This window comes from Pyxicephalus adspersus, chromosome 6 (genome assembly GCF_032062135.1).
Source record: "Pyxicephalus adspersus chromosome 6, UCB_Pads_2.0, whole genome shotgun sequence".
In the NCBI taxonomy this organism is placed as follows: Eukaryota; Metazoa; Chordata; class Amphibia; order Anura; family Pyxicephalidae; genus Pyxicephalus; species Pyxicephalus adspersus.
Genome location: NC_092863.1, coordinates 92,376,318 through 92,397,886, shown reverse-complemented (window position 1 = coordinate 92,397,886; position 21,569 = coordinate 92,376,318). Strand labels below are relative to the sequence as shown.

The window sequence follows — 21,569 nt, the reverse complement described above, 5'->3', positions numbered from 1 at the left end:
ACCACCCAATACAATAACTTAAGTTTTAATTGTTTTAGTTGTGCAAGTAAAGGTCTAACTGATTAAATTTTGTCATACAATAAGGTCACCAGATCAGTTCCTCTCCCCCACCTTCTGCTGTGTTTTGTATCATCTTGTTTTTTTAGCATTATAATGGAATTGTACTGCTGCAATTGTTCTAGAAAGAAATCAAAATATGTATGTTGAATGTAAACTCTTCCTTTTTTTCTTTTAAACCCCATAAAACTGAAAATCCAATAAAAGCTTTGAAAATAATATGCTAACAAAATACAGTGTAATTACATAAAGCTATCTGAATGACAGTGTTTGCTGGAGAAAAATATACAGGTAGTCCACAGGTTACATACAAGATAGGGACTGTAGGTTTGTTCCTAAATTGAATTTGTATGTAAGTGGGAACAGGTACATTATTTTAATAAATGCAATTAGGACAAATGTTTGTCTCAACATATCTTAGGCAGTGAGGTGTCAGTTCTTGTATAAAATCCCCACTGTGAGCTAATAACAAAGCAAGAAAAAAAACTTTATGGAGTCTAGACATTCACTAACTCCTGGTGCAAGCTGTGCTTTAATATGTAAAAAGAAACAACTGCAGATTATGTCTTGGTCATTAAAGAGTTACAAGAAGCTGGAGAAAGCACTCACCCCCTAAGATCACCCACAACCTCAGCTGTTTAGCAAAAGATTTCTTCTACAAGTCATGCAAACATTCCCCCTCCCCCCCATCAAGGCTCCGACCTGCACACTAGGAAGCAGGGAAGACCCAATTCATATCTTGGAGTTGTCCATATGTCGGATGTCCTTAACCCAGGGACTACCCGTACTGTACAGCACATAAACCTAGCTATGGTATATCTGGGTGAAGAACCTACGTTAAAACACACAAGAACTGTGCAATACAAAAATGTCTACTCTAAAAAATATTGCAGATGTATACCTTAAGTTAAAAACACACAAGAAAAACTCTGCTGCTATACAACATCATGTCATATCAGGCCACATCCAAAGCAAGTGGCTGCTGACCCTGGATAAGAAACCAACTTCTGTCAGAGGAGATCTGTGATCTCAGTATCAGATAGTACTAATTACTGTAACACATTGGTCCTAAATTAATAAAAAAATAATTGTAAAGGGTGATCTTTGGATATCCGATTCAGGGTCCTCCAAGTTGTAGGGAAAAGCACAGTTAAGCTGCGTACACACTTGCAATTTTTGTCGTTGGAAAGGATCTTTCACGATCCTTTCCAACGACAAGGGAGTGCACGATGCATGAACGGTGCTGTACATACAGCACCGTTCATGCTCTATGGAGAGGGAAGGGGGAGAGCGACGGAGCGGCACCCTGCTGCGTGCTCTCCCCTTCCCTTTCATTACGATCGGCTGTCGTCCATCGTCCGTGGATCCGGCAGGTCGGTCGTCCGGACGATGGACGACACCGACTGTACACACGGAAGATTTTCGCCCGATAATTGGCCGATGCCGATTATCGGGCGATAAAAATCTGCCGTGTGTACGTAGCTTTAGAGTTAACAGAAGATAGGTAATAAACAAATAAAGCTGATGAATAAACTAATGACCATTTACAAGATACAAGACTCCTTATAAAACCAGAAAGGAGATCATAAGTAAAACCTCTCAAGCATTAGTTTTTAACAGTTTTATTAACTCTCTCCTATGTCAATTATGTCCTTATGGTGAGAGTAAAGCTGCGTACACACGGCAAATTTTTCTCGCCCGATAATCGGTATCGGCCAATTATCGGGCGAAAATCTGCCGTGTGTACAGTCGGTCGTCGTCCATCGTCCGACGACCGTCCTGGCGGATCCACGGACGATGGACGACGACCGATCGTAATGAAAGGGAAGGGGAGAGCGCGCAGCAGGGTGCCGCTCCGTCGCTCTCCCCCTCCCCTCTCCATAGAGCATGAATGGTGCTGTATGTACAGCATCGTTCATGCATCGTGCAGTCTTTTCTCGTTGGAAAGGATCGTGAAAGATCCTTTCCAACGAGAAAAATTGCAGGTGTGTACGCAGCTTAAGTTTGTGGTGCTGGTATACAATAGAAAATCCAGATTAGTTATCTAGACAAAGCAAGACACTGCCATCCATAACCTTTCCACACACCATACTGTACCACATTTACAGACAACTATATTATACCAAAAGTAAATCGACCGGACAGATACACAAAATCCACGTACTGAAAAACATCCATTGGGGGTTACACTACAGCTGACATGTATGTACACTGTAGAAATCTTCCCCAGAAATAGGTTTGCCAATCCCCAAAACGGCCATTGAGATTTATCATAAAAAATAGCGATCTGGGGCTTGCCAGATACCTTATAGTTGCATGAAAACAAGTTAATTGGATTAAATATTAGCATAAACCACACAATGGAATAGATAAATAATAATAGTGGTACAGAGCAAAACAGGAGAATTACTAAAAGATCACAGCTAGATGTTTAAGCAATAATCACCCTGATTGATTAATCATCTGAAACAAAGAAAGATGTTCAAATGGCAGATAGCCAAATGTTCCAATAACGCTCAAACAAAGTCTTTATCGGTGTTCATTTGCACCCAAAATCAATGTTTTTGATTGAGAAATTAAGAGTTGGTAGGCTCCCTAATTTGCCCAAGGGCTCCTAGGTTTTGGGCTCCCAATTTTACCATGAAGGAGCCCATCACACAATTAGTGACAGATTTTTGGCATTTTTCATTTTTCAAAGTTTTTATTCATTATACAAACTGTGATATAAACATTCAATACTGTGTTTTCAAAAAAGTTCTTTTTCATCAATGTTGAAAATTATCAATCCAAGAACATCTGACTGCTACAAGGCATTCTGAGTGACCTGAGCTAAGCAATCAGCATTTACAAATATATCTCTTCGCTCCTCCTATGACCTACTAATGACTTCCTCACTTATAACCTTGTCACACGCACGGCTTCAAGACATTTTGCTAGAGCTGCCCCGGCTCTCTGGAACGGTCTTCCTCGTCCAGCTTGCTTCTATTTTCTGCTCATTTAAAAGAACCCTTAAAAGCCAACTTTTCAAAGTTGCCTACCCATCTTCTGTCTCCTAAAACCCTCACTACTTCCCACCACTCTATATCTCCCCACTTATTGTGTAATACACCTCCCACCACCTAGATCGTAAGCTCTTGGGGGGAAAATCCTCCCCTCCGCCTGTGTCTCGTCTGTATCTGTCATTTGCAACCCCTATTTAATGTACAGCTATATACAGTTTATAATTATTAATGATGATAATAACAACAACATTCATAATAATAATGCCAAAAGTAGGTAAACAAGAATTTGATGAAAAATATCAATCAATATCAACCAAACCTGATTAAGTAGTTACACTTTTGCAGACCTATAGCAAAAAAACCATATAAAAACTGCCGTGAGCATTTTTATAAAACGGAATTGATCAGAAATAATATCTTTCATGTATGCGGCACCAAGAAATTGCACCGTCCTGTACAATAAATAGGGGTTGCAGATGGCAAAACGGATAAATAACAAGTACAAACTGCAGAAGTATATTTAAGCTGGGTGGGAAGACCTTTTTTACAGGTGGCAGCCCCTGTATTGTGACCAAACTGTTCCTTGAGCAATTTGTGTAATTTTAAGTGAAGCCAATGATCTTTTTGGCTATCTGTAAGGGTGACATTCTTTCCAATGCAGGAGGCATTTTCCCCAAAGACCACCATATTAATGTACTGTGAGCTGTAGATATAGTAGTTATAGCAGGGGATTCCCAAGATCTGAAAGTTGGTTCAAGGCAGGGGTGTCAAACTTAGGCCCGCAGGCCAAATCTTGCCCGCAACATAATTATATTTGGCCCATGTGAAAATACCAAATGTCTACTAAAGCTGTCCCATCGGGAAAGCATGCACCGGCACCGCTAATACTACAAATTCCAGAATGCTCTGCTTGCACGTCAATCAGGACACAGAAGAGCCCACTCCTCTGTTAACATTCATTAGCAACCTTCTTCAATTGTAGATATTTTTTCAATAAATATCAAGGTTGGCCCACAACTTTGTCCAAAGTCTTCATTTTGGCCCACTGTGTATTTGAGTTCGACACCCCTGCTTCAAGGTATAAACCATGTTAAAAAGGTTGGTAAAGGCTGAATCAGACTAACATTAATGCATGAAACTAGACAAAGCCACAACAGTTCCCCCTACAGTGTCCAACAATGAAGAACATATTATAGTATATAATTCAGGAGTAGCAATGCGTCTTATATATTAAATTGTTCAACAGGTCTTTGTGTTGTTCATAGAAAATATTCAGCTTCTAAATGACACTTTCAGTTCAGCAAAAAATGGTCATTATGACACCCAGAAATTATCTAGGTCAGTAAGAAATGTCCTAATAAAAATGGTCATTGTGACATTCTTTCAGAGCCATGCAAAATAGCTTTATACAAGACACCGAAGATTTTACAGTTCCAAAATTAAAATAAAAAAATACAATTTTAAAGTAATGTAAAATGACTCTAGATAGAAGACATACAAAGCCAATGCAAGAAGAAAGCATACCCAACTATATATTTTAAATTATTTCAATTTGTGAAACTGAAGATTATGCACCGGTAGCAAGATTTTAAATACAATAGTTGCCTAGACTGAACCTATCAAGATTCAAATACTCATGATGTTGATTCAAACACTCTTGATGTTCTCATCAAAATTCGATCAACCTAAATGCATGTTTAAATTCAATTGCTAATGATTTACAGACCTTAACTTGTCTGCAGGTATCTTCCACAGAAGGTGACTGTCGCAACAATTGTTGTACAACAAACAGTAATACAAAGTTCATGATGCAATAAAATATCAAATGCCAAAAAAAAAAACTTGCTCCAAAGATCCCTAAATTCACACAAAGAAACAAAATACACTAAAACCTTCCTAGAACAAATTACGCATTTAAAGGTTATCACAGAGGAAAAAGAAAACACTCTGGAAAAAATACATTATTGCAATGAAAGAATAAAAAATTAAATTACCTTTGCTGGATTTAGATGGCTTGTTTTTGTTTGACTTTAATGAACCCCTGGATTTGTCATCTCGTTCTTTAATAAGTTTTTGTACATCATCCAAAGAGAGCTTTTGAAGAACTACAACAGGCTTAGCACCTTTATTAAGATCTTCAACAAAACCCACTTTATCCCCCTGGTTTTTCTGTTCCCCTTTTAATTCCGATCGTTTTGACTCCTGGGTAACATTGCCATCCTTATCCCGTTTGAGTTTTGGAATGACAAAGTTTTTCAGGGAACCCTGACTCCCACCCAACAAATAACTTGGGAACCCTGCTTTGTTGTCACCATGGGCCTTATTGCCATCCACTTTACTTTTGTTACCATCGGTCCTTTTTTCATCTTTACTAGAGGGTGTTTTCAATCCAGGTTTATCAGATTTAGGTTTATTTGTGTCCGGTTTGTCAGATTTAACCCGTGGGCTTCCAGATCTTGACTTTTCTCCAGAAGAAGGCCTGTCCTTTGACTCATCTGAATCAAGGCGATGCTTTCTTTCACTTTTATCCATTTTTGAAGGATCGGGTTTACTCCCATGCTTTGTATCCTGTTCTTTTTTGTTAAAAGATCTTAGTGACTCAGGCTTTTTAACTTTTGAAGGATCCCCCTTGTCATCAAGTTTTTGCTTTGGATTTTCAGAATCCCGCTTTGACGACTCATGGCCTGGCCTTCCGTCAACTCTTGGCTTCATCCCGTCGGAGCGTCCTTCTGATTTTACCCTCGGAGACTCGGGCTTAGAATCTGTTTTATGTTTGGATGAATCAGGCTTCTTTTCAGAAGAAAGCCGGATAGAGTCTCTTCTGTTGTCATGTTTGTGTTTTGGGGTTTCAGGACGCCCCTCACTTCGCTGTCTAGTCAAAACCGGGCGTTCATCACCCTTTTTGTGACCCTCTTGTCTGTTCTCACTCTTTTGCCGTGGTGTTTCAGGCCTACCATCATTCTTTAGTTTAGGTGTATCAGGCCGACTTTCACTTTTATGTTTAGGAGTCTCTGGACGCCCATCAGTCTTTTGTTTAGGATTATCATTGCGTCCATCAGTTCTTGCATCACTTTTCTGTTTAGGTTGTTCAGGCTTGCTCTCACTCTTTTGCTTCACTGGCTCCTGTTTACCCTCGCTCTTTTGTCTTGGCGTCTGTGGCTTTCCTTCAGTTTTCTGCTTAGGAGTGTCTGACTTTGATTCGTTACGCTGCTTTGGGGTACTGGGAGCCTGTTTCTCATCCAGTTTATTCTGATCTTCATTAGAGTCATTGCAGCTATCATTTTGCATAACCTGCTCCGTTTGGTCTGAGAGTTGGGAATCTCCAATGATGTCACCAAGGTTTGTCTCAGTTTTTACATCCTCATTAACACACTCCGCTGTTTTACTCTCCGTCAACTCCTCATTGCTCGGTTTACATATTTCAGGTTTGGCCTCACTTTTGCTGTCTTCACAAATCATAGCCTCCTCCACACTCGATGGAGGCTCGGCTTTGATGTCACATGGTTTACTTTCAGACAGTATTTCCTCCTGCGGATTGTCACTGGGACACACAGGTGTGCTTTTGACAGTCCTCTCAGGGTACTCAGTTTCAGACTCAGACCTCTTTCTTGGTGTCTCCGGGTGGTTTTCTGGGACATTTTTTATAACTCCAGTAGGGTCCTCTGGTAGAGAAGGAACAAGTCCATCATTACAATATTTTGCTTCTTCAGGCTTCCTTACAAAGTCTGAATCCTGAGTTACATTTGCCTGAGAGTCCCCTCTGCCAGTGTGCAGAAGATCGATGCTAACCATTAAAGCCGGCCGTGACCCATTTCCTGCCACGCTCGCCTCCTGGGAAGCTGGTCTGTTTCCTCCAGTAGCACCTCCAGCTTCTAAAGGGTAGGAATCTTGTTTCCTTTTCTTTAAGGGTTTATCTAAAAATTGAAAGAAAGAAGATCACATGAGTATGAAAAACAGTAGGAGAGTTATAATGCTATTGTTAGAACATTACCACTTTAAACAAAAACTATGACAATTTATGTTATCTCTATACAGTCTCAAAAAATAGGCTATTTTTAGAGATAGTGCCATGTGCAAAGGAAACGGCATTGTCAACGTATTTTACATTTGTAGAATTATTTTTGCTCTTTATTTCTTAATAAGACTTTTTAAAGTGACTTGATACTAAATATTTTTTTTCTGCCAGCAGCTTTAACTTCCTTCAAAGTGCAATGATTTGCAGGCTTTTCTACATGTATGCATATATATTTCACGATCCTTTCCAATGACAAAAGGCTGAACAAGCGCTGTACATACAGCACCGTTCTGGTCAATGGAGAGGGGAGAATGACGAAGCGGCACACCGCTGCATCTCTCCGTTTCACTTCCATTACAATCATTCAAGGATCTGCCAGGACAGATCCATGAACAACCAGCACTGCACACAAGCCAGATTCTTATCCAATACCAGCCTTGAGGTGATTATTGGATGAGAATCATCTGAGGTGTGTATGTAGGCTTTGTAACCAATCACCAAATCTGGCCAGAAAATAAAAAGAGATAGGAAGCAAAAAAGTCATGGAACATGCTAAATAATTTTATTTCAAATTGGGCTAGTTAGAATTTCTGGTGGTAAGCCCTTCATTAAAAAAAATCTGGAGTAATATTAACTATTTGTTAAAGAAAAAAATGAATCACTGCATTTAAAAATAAAAAAGCGTTTGACATATATTCACTTTTCTTTTCGCTATTTCCCTTAATTTATAAAAAATAAGATAGTCTTTAAGGCTGCAGTAAAATGCATTTCATTTGGTCCTTTTGATTTTTTTATACTGTATTAGATTTAGTATCAGCAAGTAAACTGCTCTAGGCAATACAACAAAATTATGTAGAAATGATAGAATAAAATTTGGTTGCATTAAAACAAGATAATTGATTTCAGTCATAAAGTCTTTTATAATTTACACTATATATATATATATATATATATATATACACATACATACATACACACACATACACAGCATGCAAACCGTGATAAGTAACAGCAATTACTCATAACCCATCTCTTATCCACTAACACCACACATCCCCATAAATACACTCAGCCAAACACACACATCCCCATATGTACACACACAACTAGTTACAGTATAGGGTCACATACTGTGAACTTTGGTAGCAATCTAAAAATCAGCCAGTTTGATGAAAATCTAACCAATCAACTCTATATAAAGTGCAAATTGTTTCGCAATGCGGGAAGCATAACAGCCCACTTTTGCAACAATAAGCCAGAAAAAAGTAAAAGGTGCAAGTATATAGAGCTTTCATTTTAGTTTCTCTCTACATATATGACCACTTCAAATTATTTTCTGGCTAATTTGCAGGTATCAGATTTTACTTTTTAACAAGGTATTATATTGGAAATCATAGAGGAGATTATATTTGTAATATCTTAAAATGGTTAATAAAAAGAACACAATTTCTAACAGGCCTTTGCATTTAGAAAATTGGGGCAAGGGGGACCCTATTGATTGATGGGGCAAGGAGGATTATTTGGAAGTAAAGGTTGAAATACTCAGCTTCAAAATTCCAGGCACAACAACTATTTTAACATTTAATATAGGTGCATGGGATATAAATGTATTTAGTGTGCCCCAACTGTCTAAGCAAGTAGTAAAAAACCTTGAAAAAGCAGTGGCCATATTAACACTAATACACTCAAGCATTTGTAGAGGACCAGAGCTAAAAGCAGCATCCAAAAATGTTCAGACTGCCTGCAAAACTACAAAAAACAACCAAGCATCTTAAACAAAGAGAGAGCAGCCTTTAGTACAGGTATCTCCTACAAGAGTTGTTTCTCCAAGACTTACTGCGCAGACCCTAGAGAATACCAAAAAGGATGAAAACCCATGACCTATTGAAGGGACTCTGTGTAAGGAGGCCTTTTCTGTTTAACAAGAGCCTTTAATATCTATGCAACTTGCAACAACCGGTTCCCTTTAAAATGATTTACTACACATAGATGTAGCAGCTGAGATACTAACTTCATGCATATAGTAAACCAACTCTTGATTATGAATTTAGTCTTCTAAAATCAATCTGAAGAGGGTATGTATATGAATCCTTTACACCTATGCATTTTAAACCTCAAATTTTAAGTGTGCATTCTAATGTACTTCAATACTAAGCTGCATTGTATAACGTTTTGTACATGCAAGGATGCACTTGTTTAAAAAAGGTAAATGCACAAGCACTAACCTGTCAGCCTTAGAGTAGTACAATTTCAGAATGCAGCAAAACTTACATAAACAAGCTTGTTCAGCTCTTATCACCCTGGCAAATTTAAGTTCATGAGGAGAAGGGCAGGATATGAAAAATGTGTAATAGGCTGCCAGCAGTGTTTATTTTTTGTCTGCCCCATCAATGTTTTCCACAAAGCTGGTAAGCATCTATCACCACATAGCTGAAAAACATCAAGCTATTGTGAAAACTTGAATATGAGATTGTTACAGTAGCCTAGGGATGCTCTGGTGGGTCAAAGGAAAAAGATAATGAATTTTTAGCTCTGCTGGTTCTAGGATCTAAAATTAAAGAAAAACTGGAGAGATGAAGATAAAAGTTACATCCACTATTTGTTTTTTTTTTTTCAGTTGCCATAATCAACTTTTTTTTTTTTTTGTTTGATTATTAAACACGCCAGCATCAGGACTTCTCAACAAAGGATTTTTCATGCTAATAAGCAATTAAAAATCTTAAGTTGAGGATCTCCAGCTGTAGAAAACAGTAGAAAAAAATACCCCACACTACCTTTATCCTGAACTTCTTTAGAAAAGCGTTCTCTCTCAATAGCAGATTCCCGTTCTATCCTTTCTATCTCCGCCAGAGCATCCAGTTCGACTTCGTCGTATGGCGTTATGTTTCCTGTTGGTTGAGTTTGTGACTGAGCCACGGGAGGTTGAGACGGTTTTGCAGACATATTGGGCTGTAGGACGGGCACTTGTTGTTGCAGGAACTCAGTCTGCTCTTGAAAACAAGCAGCAGCATTCAAAGGGCGACTTATGTCCTGTGGAGTGACTGGAGTTTTTGATGGGTGCCCAGGGTAGTGAACATTAAAAGAGGGGTCACCTTCACTGACATTACTGTTCTCCATGCCAGGGAGCATATCTCCTTGCTGGTCCATTTCATTAGATCTCACACGAGACAGTCTTAATGTAAGCTTGGTGGAGTCTTTAGAAGGAGAGCTGATAATGTCATACATAGCTGACTTTTCACTTGACTCCTTCTCATCTTTACTCATCTTTAACTTTTTCTGTCTTTTCAATTTTCTGTCAGGTGAGTCCAGCAGTATGTCAGGAGGAGCGTCTCGTGGGGAAGCATAGGGAGGAGGCTGGGACTGAAGAATTAACGGCCGTGATCCTACAGAAAGGAGAACACGTATAAGAACAGAATTTCTCTCTAAAGGCTTAAGGACACAGGCACATGGGTGTCAAAAGCAGTACAATTCTTCACTCTGTGTGTAGCTGCATGCAGGACAGCCCCCATTTAATTTATTTTATAATAGACCAAAACTTAAAGTCATCGGTGGCCAGGTTATGAATATTTACATATTCATAACAAGCAATAGATGAGCATTAAATAATCCGTTCCTGTGCTCGATAGCTGCAACTACTGTAAAGTAATTTATCCTCAAAGTTCAAAGCAGAAGTACTGACCGAAAGCCCACAGCTCAGTATACTGTATTTCTTACTCACAGAGAACCTACACTGTGGGCTTAAAAGGCTGGAATGCTGCCGTGTCCCTTTAGGCAGGTGAAAACAGGGAAGCTAAGCTAACGTGGAACTGCTAAAGAGAGGGAAAGAAGGATGAGCTCAGGCACTGCTCAAAGAATGACGTGAGCTGAATTGCCAAGTTTAAGTGAAGGGTTGCTGCTGGGGGAGGTAAGAACGGGATGCAGAGTTTTCATACTTTGGACTTCAATGCTTAAGAATGAAATGTTCCACTGTATTTGCAACTGCAAAAGGTTAGTGATGGCTTGTTGTCCAGTTCATTTACTGCTTATTATGATCAAGTATCTGAATATATTTAGCCTGGCAATATTTAAAGTGATGCAGTGTAGAAGCAAGGTTAAGCATCTCAAAGTATAAACTATACTGTGGAAAATTCCATGGCGTCAAGTGTCCTAAAGTTGCAGCATGCAACTTTGGTATAAATAATGGAAAAAAAAACTGCTGGTAGTAGCAGCACCCACAAGACCAAATAGTTGTCTACCACGTCACCCAGTATTTTAGCCTCAGAACATAGGACCCTAAGATGAAACATTGGAGACCTGCTTTTTCATTTTAAAAAGTACATTTTAGTACACTCTAAAGATTCTGAGGGGGCCATTTGTCTAAGTCTAATCTAATGCACTATAGTGGATGCAAACAGTGGGCTGACATTTAGAGGCTTTATTGCCATCTGTATATTTTTGGAGTAATATATGCTGCGGAGGGACTTAAAAAGGATTGTTGAAGTCCATAATGGAGACCACTGTAACCTTACACAGAGTCAGTGGGTAATCCATAACCACCAAAAATAGAAAGATCAGCGTTCAGTGTTTTGGTCTATTAATCAAAAATACTTTATAGAATACAAAAATGTTTTTCTTGGTTCTTTGCCAGTGCAGGGCATACACTAATACTATTGATTTGGATTTCCTTGGGAGTCCAGTTGAATCTGTATTCATGCTTGGCAACTCAAGTACTTACTTAAATCCTTGTTACAGTACTTTCAAAAGCCAAATAGAAGCATGTGTCATTATGACACACCCTCAAAATACCCTCCCCCTGGCTTTACTTTAAACAAAAGAATGATAATGCTGAACATAGCTTATTTAATAAGCACATGAATCTGCTGGTAGAAGAATAAAAACTGTGAAGGGGGGGCATTTAAACCCATTTTGTGTCACGATTGTAAGAAACCCGAAAAGCGTTTGTGGAGCAAAGTTAAATATTACAATTGCTCTTATACTCCATTTAAAATTACATACAGGCATTAACGTTGGCTGGTAGGACCAATTACCTGTTTTGGCAATTTCCCTTCTGCCATAAATCATACTTGCCTATCTGTTTGCAACACATCACCTGACCCTTCTGCGATAAAGGACCTGCCTGGTGACAATTTTTGGTTATAAAGTTTAGATCCACTTTAACTACAAAAGTGGAGAAACCCATTTTTTTCTGATCGTTGAAATTCATATTTATCAAAGAACAACCTAAATTTAAATGCATATCTTATAGACTAAAAAATGTTACTCTTGGTTATCCTGATTAAGCACTTAAAAGCAAAATTTGCTCTGGTGCTAGCCTACCAAATCGAACTAGAGCACAGAGGAAAACTAAACCCAATCAAACGCTAAACACACAATCCATGCAGAGAATGTAATGAACGCAATCAAACCTATGTAACCAAAACAGCACAGTTCTACACGACTGTTCCTTATCAAGTTGTGCAAACGTTTTAGTAAGTATAAAAAAGAAAAAACAGAAATATTATAGTAAAAAAAAAAAAAAAAAAAAAAAAAAAAAAAACATACCTTTTGGAGTCCCTTCGCTTCCAGCAGGAGAACATACAGATTGTGGAGATCGTAGGGAAAAAGAGGCAGCATTTCTTATTGAAGAATCACTATCCTGTAACCATATAAAAAATATGCATTAATGGGGGGGAAAAAAGAAAGGAAAACACTAGCGCTAACCCAAAAGAATAAAAAAAAAAAAGTTTTCCCAAAGCAAAATTCTTTCAGTTTTGTTAATTTATCCAACAAAATCTGTCTTGATTTTATTCCAGGTTCTTTTAAAACAAGATTTAAATATACATGTGTGGGAACAAAGGTTGTGCAAGTCATCAATATTATAACAACTGCAACCAAATGTCTATTTTCAGCAGGCTGATCAAACTACTCCAGCCTTACCTGTACTTATTGCTTACTGTGATTCAATGCATACTATGAGTTTCTCATAACAAGCACCAGAATCTGCAGCTCAGTTCTTGAATGAAGAAATTCCAGAATCATTGAATTCCTTTCTTCCCTAACTTTATTGTCTCTGACATGCTGTTAAATGATTAGATTTCACTTCTTCTGAACATGGAGGGTCAGCATCGCATGAAAAAGCCACGTAGGTCTGCCTAAGAAAACCAACTGCTCCAGACTGTCATTCACCCTTCATAGCTTTTTGTTAGAAGAATTCATCAAAGAGTTAGCTCATTATTTAACGTGTTTTTAAAAAACTATGTACAGTACTCTGTCCTACCCTCCCAGTCAGCCATGATTTGCTTAGATAGTTTAAAGCAGTAAGAGCATACAATGAAGTGCACAATTAAAACCAAAATATAGTACATAAAATGTGCCATAAGCATATTTACAAGAGCGGTAAGAAACCAGGAAAAGAAAAATGAGGGGCTTAAACTATAAAGTTCAGTAGACAACACATGCAAAGAAGAATGACTCGAAAGGGTGACAGAAAAAAAAAAAAAAAGATATTGGAGATAGTGGTTGAAGGCTAAACTTGAAAAGTAATTTGTGTCACAGAAGCATACCTCACTACCCAGCCTATGTACCATCTGCAGATAGTCGTCACTGCTGCTGTGCCTGGAGTTATCTGCATGGTGATTTGCAGAGTTGCCGGCTAATTGACCAGAGACTTTGTTTTCATGTAAGTTCCGCAGCCCACCTGCCACAATAGGACTGGACACGGAAGCTGCCAAAAGGAAAAATTGTAAACAACATAAAATTATTGTGCACTGTAACAAAAAAAGCACAAAGTTGAATTACTGTACTCAAAATACTTCTGAACTAAAAACATGTCTGACATACCTTGCTGAATTTGCTGATGTTGTGTGTAGCTTCCAGGGTGGGCATATGGCATGTAGCCTGCAGGGCTTTGGGGAGCGTAAGGGCTAGGAACAGGGCTGTTTTGCTGGCCAATAAACCGATTTGTTGAACTGGTCTGAGGTGGCACAAATCGACTTCAAGAAGAAAAAAAATAGGTTCATGCAGAAATCTATAAATATATTTTAACCTGTTCATTGTTTACCTTTCCTCTATCTCACACACTTATGAAACCTGTTATGAAACTGAAATCTCACTGCGCACTTGGCACCACATGGATCATACTTTAAATTTCCTCAATATACAATAATTTCATCTTGCAGGTTCACATGTGCAACTGTTTACGTAAAATATATTTTCAACGATCAAATACTGTTTTATGTTTCAACAGTACAAAGGTGGCATGTGTGGCCAGTATTAGACAAACTGGTTTGACCTAAAAAGTGTTTAAACTAACAATGCTAAAAAGCATATTTGTATTAGTCTTCAATCACTGTATTTCAGTGAAGCCACTTAAAATCTTAGTGAAGTCAAACAATAATTCAATACACCACTAATCAACTGCCTGGTCCTGAAATCCGGGGTGCCCAACATGGATATACAGATTGATCCAAAAACATATGCAGGTAGTAACTAGGATAACAAAGTAATTTTAGGACAGATTTTTGCTATATAAATGGAGTAAAGGGCATACTTAATTTTTTTTTTTTTTTTCTGCTTCAAACATGGAACATTCTCAAAGGCCTAGAGATTTACTAATTATGCTAGTGCACAGCAAGACCAGCAAGACTCAGACATCACTGTGTAAATAGGCCTCACAGGAAATAGGAATATAGGCCTTAGAGAAATTCAGAGATACGCATTACCTGGAAGGGCTATGAGAGATAGTGGTTGGCTGATAATTGGTAGATGCCGGGCTGCCATGCATGGAATTCTGGGGAAGCTTATACTGAGGCATCATCATCCCTGAGGAGAAAACCAATAATCACTATGAGCATAAACCAGAACTAAACAAAAACACAGAAACAACAAAAACAAGAACACAAAACAAAATAAATGAAACGCAACTGCAGGGGAAAGATTTGCAGACCTTCTTTTCAGAAACACAATTAAGTGTACAAATTTATGAAAAATATAGAAAGAACTTTGAAAAGTAAATTGCATAGTCTATTTTTAAAATATCTAGCTATGGGATTCTACAGAGCTCAAAGCCAGTCATAAACTGGGCAATAATTTCATAGTTTAGATGAAAACGCTGAACAGATTAGACAAATAACTGGAATTTTCCTTGATTGCACGAACTTGAAATCCCTTTTAAAGATATAACGAATAATACAGATCAATTGCAAATTGATGGTGAGCAGAATCCTGAACTAATTGTAATACTGGCAGAAAGAATACATTGACAGTAAAATGCATATAAATTATGTGTTGCACAGACCAGCCATGTTCATCCAATCATATGAAAATGCAAAGCCATAAGATTAACAGATATTTTCGTACCGCTCTGCACCGCATATCTGTTCTGCATACTTTTCTCCCTGAAGACATTGGGATTTCTGGCCAGGGTGGCCTGCAAGAGGATCGGTATATCTCCTTCTGGGTCATCACTTCCAAGGTTATCTTTCAGCTCTCTGTTTTCAGGGATGAAAAAAAAAAAACAAATTCTAAGGATTACTGTAAGAAGTGACCATGCGTAATAGTGAAATCAGAGTAAGCAATTTCAGTACAGCTGTGCAAGGCCTGAAGATGAAGATCATGCCGGAGTTCAATTTTAAGCCACTGCAAATGATGTATGGTATTTTCTTGTTTTGTAAGGTAGTAAATTAAACACAAGACCTAGCGCTTCTTACTCCTTGGTGAAGCTTTAATTGAAGGCAGGCTATAAAATGTAAAGCAATAAAGTACTTGAGGTACGTTGGCCAAATGAGGCTTTGTGCTTTCTTTTGACTGATCTGCAAAGCACCATTTCCAATACGGACACAGTTAATCACTACTCTTGCCCATCACATCAACCATATGGCTCTCAGATAATGAGACATCATTCCTCCCAATGCCGCCAAAAATGAGGCATAATTCCGCTCATTGACACCAACAGCAGGCACAATATAAGTAACCTAATAAACTGATATAACTGACCAGAGACCATTCTACCACCCACTACTCCCAAAGATTGAATGCTATTCACCCCACCAGCACTGGAGTATATGCTGTCTTTTTCTACGCCAGATCATCAAGCATTCTTTACATTTCCTTCTACCTGAGAGCGTTATTTGTTCTCCAACATTACAGGATCTTAAATGTCAAATTTCATCCCACCACTTCAAATTCAAAGCTAGAAAAACAGTTCAGATCAACATAACAGTGTTGAACCCAGACGATTTTTTAAGCCGGGTGGGAAAAAATTGTAGGAGGGTGGCAGCCCCTGTATTGTGACCCAACTCTTCAGTAACCACCCAAAAAAAGCCAGGTGGTTACTGAAAAGTGGCGGGTGGTGCACCCAGCTGAAGAAAGGGTCTGGGGAGAACACTGATAACAATATAGCGTCAATGCTCATTTTCACCAATATATTCTAAGCTTACTATATAGCAGCGGTCCCCAACCTGTGGTCCGCATCTGCGGTCTGGAGCCTGTAAATTTAGTGGTCTGTGACGTCCAAAAGGTTGGGGACCACTGCTCTATAGGAATGTTTTTTTTTGTATCAATAACAATTAGCAGCTTAACAGAAAAGAAGAATGCAAAATCAAGCAGATATGCAAAATGTATCAGATTTTATTTTTTGGTGTTAACTAATTTCCATACATACATGTGATCCGTTGACACCTGGTTGAGACTATGGACAAGCTGTGACACCAGAGGTTCATCCCTGCAAGCCAGAAGGCAGTTGACCTCTTCTGCTATTCGTCCATTAAAGAGGAGGCTCTTTGTCGTTGTAGCGGGTAAAGGGGATGGAAGAGGCAGCTGATTCAACACTGTCAAAAAAATTAAAAAGCAAGTTAGTCAACAAACAGAATAAACAGGACCATCATGAAAATTGCCCTGGTCCATAAGGGGTATACAGCACAGTGGTTCAGAGGTTAGCACTCTGGGCTTCGCAGCACTAAGTCTCAGGTTTGAATCTCAGCTAGGACAAAATCTGCGTTGAATGTGCAGGTTCTCCCCGAGTTTGCGTGGGTTTCCTCCGAATACTTAGGTTTCCTCCCACATCCCAAAAACATGCAGTTAGGTTAATTGGCTTCACCCCAAAAACTGACCTTAGACTGTGTTAATAACATATGGCTATGGTAGGGACATTAGAGTGTGAGCTTCTTTGAGTCACAGCTGGTGACATGACTATGGACTTTATAAAGCAATGTGTAATATGTTGTGGCTATATAAATGCTGTGTAATAATAATAATTAATATACAGGTACAAGAGGTAAAATGGTTTAAAAAAAAAGGTCAGAAAGGCGCCATACTGAAAGTCTTTCTTACAAGGCCTGATATTTTGAACTTATTTTATTTTGAGTTTACCTTTAGATGTTTGCTTTAAAATGTAATTTACACACAGTTATTAATCCCTTTACAAGCCATACCTATAATCCAACCTATACAATAATATAATCTTGAGACATGTACAATGACAGTTAAAAAGTTTTTTGCCACCTGTTCTATTTGGCCTACATTATGACTCAGTGACAGTATTAAGATTAAACCCATATTTATTAGTGTAGCCCAATAAGGGCCGTAAATGCAGCCTTTGACATCCAATATAAAGCTACAAAAATATGCCAGACAAACAACAGAACATGGTCAAAGTTTGAGACAAATACACAAACAAAAGTTGAAAAAATACTCACAGTCTGTGAGACTAGCAATCCCCGCTAGAGTCGTAATGGGAACATGAGGCATATCCCCATTCATCCTGAAGCTGTAGGATGGTGGAATCTAGGCAGGTATTTCACTGGAGGTGCCACCTGTCATTACTTCCCATCTCCTACACACTGAAAAAAAAAAAAAGAGGAAGGATTGTTAGTGTGATACTGAACACACAAAGTAGAATAATTAGGAAATTAAACAGTAGCTTATGTCTTCTATTTCATGTATAAATCCACTCACACTGGCAGTAATCGTGCAGTCAAACCAACCCATAAAGGTTAGTCCAACAAGTTCTGGAAACATGGATGAATTTGTCTGCAACCATACAAACTGACATATCTGTGTAATTAGTATGGGCAGACTATAGATAGATGGAATTCAGTAAACCAAGGTGGTCGATGTTGGTCTGCAACTGATTATTCAACATGAAGTCTAACTTAAACTTTTTCAATGATCTTAAAGTGAACTAAAGTTCCACTTTAAAAAATGTTGACTCAGGTAGGGTTTTATTACAGAAAGCGACAGGCAATGCCTGTTCCACCATAAGTATTCATGCCTGCCTATCAATATTTGCTAAGCTGCGCTGCCCTTGCGGTCGCCGGACTGGCACATGCCCAGCTCTCTGCATTCACTGATGTGGGATAAGTCAGTCCATTAAATAATAATAAAAAAAGCCTTGCCTAATTCTAGCTACTATGTCCTCAACACGTTTTCACTTCAACACAAGATGCATAATGGTATTACATCACTTTCACAACATTTTTCAAGCCAAAAAGGTGTTATGCTTTTCTAAAATTTGAACTTTCACTTTTCTTTTAGTATTTACACTTGCTCAGAAACGGCAGCCTAATATGACCTTTGCCTTGGAGAGTAACACCACAAAATGAGCATTCAATGTAACCATTGTTTTATGCTTTGTGTTGCTATGGCTCTACCATGTGCTGAAATAAAATAAACTAGAGGAATAAGTCACCAGGAGAAACTGCAGTAAACTCGGGATTTTATTGGAAAGGTCTCACAAGTACACTGATGAATTATCAAGATTCTGAGCCAGATGTTTTGACAACTAACACAGCTAAAACTACATCCTGGACATTTACCGGCAAACTGGCAATGCTATGTTCTATGAAAAGAGATAAACTTTCAATGGCAACAGCTCCAATTTGTCTAAACCAGACACTACACAAAATTACTGGGCACTCGAAGAAAAGTTTAACATTTTGTAAAATACTGCTGTGCTGAATGTTCACTCAAACCTTCGAATTGTGATTCCCAATTGCAGAGTGGAGATGATCTTCACCCCTTCAACTGATAGATAAATGAAAGTCTTCATAATATTCCTGGACATAATTATTGGCAAACGTACAAAAGACGTACAAAGTTACATAGTAGGTTAGGTTGAAAAAAGACATAAGTCCATCAAGTTCAACCACCAGGGAAATAAACATCCCAGATATAAAACCCTATAAGACATAGTTGGTCCAGAGGAAGGCAAAAAAACATTGGTACAATTTGCTTCAACAGGGGAAAAAATTCCTTCCTGATTCCATGAGGCAATCAGATGTTCCCTGGATCAACAGTCACTGTTATTTTTACTTTAAAGCCTTAATACCCAGTTATATTCTGTGCTTCTAGAAAAACATCCAGCTTTTTCTTAAAGCAATCTATAGTAGTTGCTGAAACCCTTCCTTATCCGGAGCTTAAACTTCTTTTCCTCCAGATGCAAAGAGTGCCCTCTTGTTCTTTTTTTAATCATCTCAAAGTGAATAATGGGGAAGAGAGTTCTCTATATGGACCATTTATATTATATATTTGTACAAAAAAGATAAGTTGGGAAGTAATAGAACAATCTGGCCATGTGCTGACAAAAAAAAAAGCACATTCTCAACAGGTGTTGCCAAGACGGGGTAGCCATAAACAGTTTGTCCAGAAAATCATTTTTAAAATGATAAGAATCCTGATTGCATGTATATAACTAAACTACACAAAGAAGCAAACATTGTGGGTCTCTATTTTCACATAAAACATACTACACATTTAAAAAAAAACTGCAACATGACGTACATAGTATTTCTCTCAGCAACACAGTTTTCTGTTTCAGCTAAAGCAAGAAGCTAACCAAAAAGAATCAGAAGCCAACATCATTAGCATGGGTGATAGCAGACAGTCTAGTTGAATGTCACACATCTCTAAAGGCAAAGACATCAAGGCAAAATGAACTACACAATAAGCTTGCAATTCCTCATTTTTGCTATATGCTGCTGTTGAGGAAAATATTGAATACAACTTGTTTTCAGTGAAATCAAGACCAGTTCACAGACATAGGATATTACTGAATATGTCAACATCTTTGTTTTCACACGGTCAACAATTCTGATTTGAATAGAACAGAGTTTTTCTGTGGAATCCTGATGTGCTGGAGGTTCCTTAAACAATTTGGGACCCTCAAGTCAGATAAGTGACAGCAATGATATTTTTGGCCATCTGTAGAGGTGACTGACCAGAAATTTAAAATTTAAGACATTCTACCCACTTGATTACCCTGTTTATATAATGTGAGCCGTGTTTATATTAATTATAGCAGGGACTCCCTGAAAAACTGAAAAATATTTCAAGGGTTCCCCCCCCCCATGTTAGAAAGGTCTAGAAACACTGATATAGAATGACAGTAAATGTAAGAGTTTGACTTCACACCAAAGTAAACCAAGCCCAAAGGCTAAAGACTCGATATTTCTCCAGCATGGAATGTGATAAGATCTTCACATCCTTGGAAGTGCTGCCATGCCATAAGGTCTCTTTAGAATGTTCTCTCTCAGCCAGCCTACAAGCAGATACAGTACAATCAGTCTTGGTCCATTTTAATTCTCAATTGCAGGGTTGGAACACTAAATATTGCTCCTAAGGGACACAAATAGCTAAGACCCAATTCATTAAAGACTATCAGGATCAAGCTTACAGACTGGCCATTGAAAAAAAACTTTGTGGCAATTTACAGCCTGGGATGCAACAAAAATACATCTGGGGCAGAGGAAGTTTTTTCTTGTTCTTTGCTTTAGGTGTAAGAAAAGGAAGCAGGCAATCTTTAACATACAGATAATGCCAGGAAAAATGAACATACCAAGCACTTACACATTTAGCTTTCAAAATAAAATTAAACATTTGCATCAGGAAACATCTAAAATGTGTCCCTGGATTGTGTCCTTGGATTGTAAAATCAATTTTATGACCTACATGAATAGCCAACAGCACCATTAACAGTTTTTGAAAGATACACACTCTGCAAAATACACGACTGGGACACAGTTTTGCAATAGGCGCTTCCAAAAAGTGCAAATGCCGTGCTGGCTGCAGGATACTAGTACAACAAAAAGGAATGATCAACACATGTCACCTTCATCTGATCGTGTAAAGAATACACAGGCATAAGGGGAAGAGAGGCACGATGTATCGAGGTGGAAATTGACCGTTCAGTTTTCACCAGTCAGTCATGGGCTAGATTTTACTACCTTTAAATACAGAAGAGGCAGATGTCTGGTATAAAAGGCTTATATCTTGACCTACACATATGGATATTTTTTTAGCTTAGCAACCAAAAAAGAAAACGCCAACACTATAGCTGACAAAAGTCATATGAGGACAGCAGTACTAAGAATCCTTCACAGCACTAATGGAATTGCTTTAAATCTTGTTCAAGCATTAACAACTGTCACTACTGTGCTAATCAAAACGTTTCATTTAAGAGATCCAAGCTTACAAATAACATTTTAAAATTACATAGAAATAACACATCACAAGAAACACTG

The 21,569-nt window shown here is 38.2% G+C and overlaps 1 protein-coding gene across 5 annotated transcripts in view; it reads right to left on the bottom strand.

The window, feature by feature from the left end:
• NIPBL (NIPBL cohesin loading factor) overlaps window positions 1–21,569 on the bottom strand; it is a 76,581-nt gene that overhangs the window by 32,627 nt on the left and 22,385 nt on the right. For 4 of the 5 annotated variants that reach the window (XM_072416606.1, XM_072416603.1, XM_072416605.1 and 1 more), the window contains exons 2-10: window positions 17,748–17,891; window positions 16,715–16,880; window positions 15,412–15,542; window positions 14,775–14,874; window positions 13,894–14,045; window positions 13,617–13,777; window positions 12,616–12,709; window positions 9,849–10,457; window positions 5,054–6,973 (exon numbers count right to left, since the gene is read on the bottom strand). In XM_072416606.1, the coding sequence (XP_072272707.1) occupies window positions 5,054–6,973; window positions 9,849–10,457; window positions 12,616–12,709; window positions 13,617–13,777; window positions 13,894–14,045; window positions 14,775–14,874; window positions 15,412–15,542; window positions 16,715–16,880; window positions 17,748–17,811 (3,397 nt within the window). In that variant the 5' untranslated portion in view covers window positions 17,812–17,891. The remainder of the gene's footprint in view (window positions 1–5,053; window positions 6,974–9,848; window positions 10,458–12,615; window positions 12,710–13,616; window positions 13,778–13,893; window positions 14,046–14,774; window positions 14,875–15,411; window positions 15,543–16,714; window positions 16,881–17,747; window positions 17,892–21,569) is intronic. The other variant, XM_072416607.1, reaches the window with a different exon arrangement.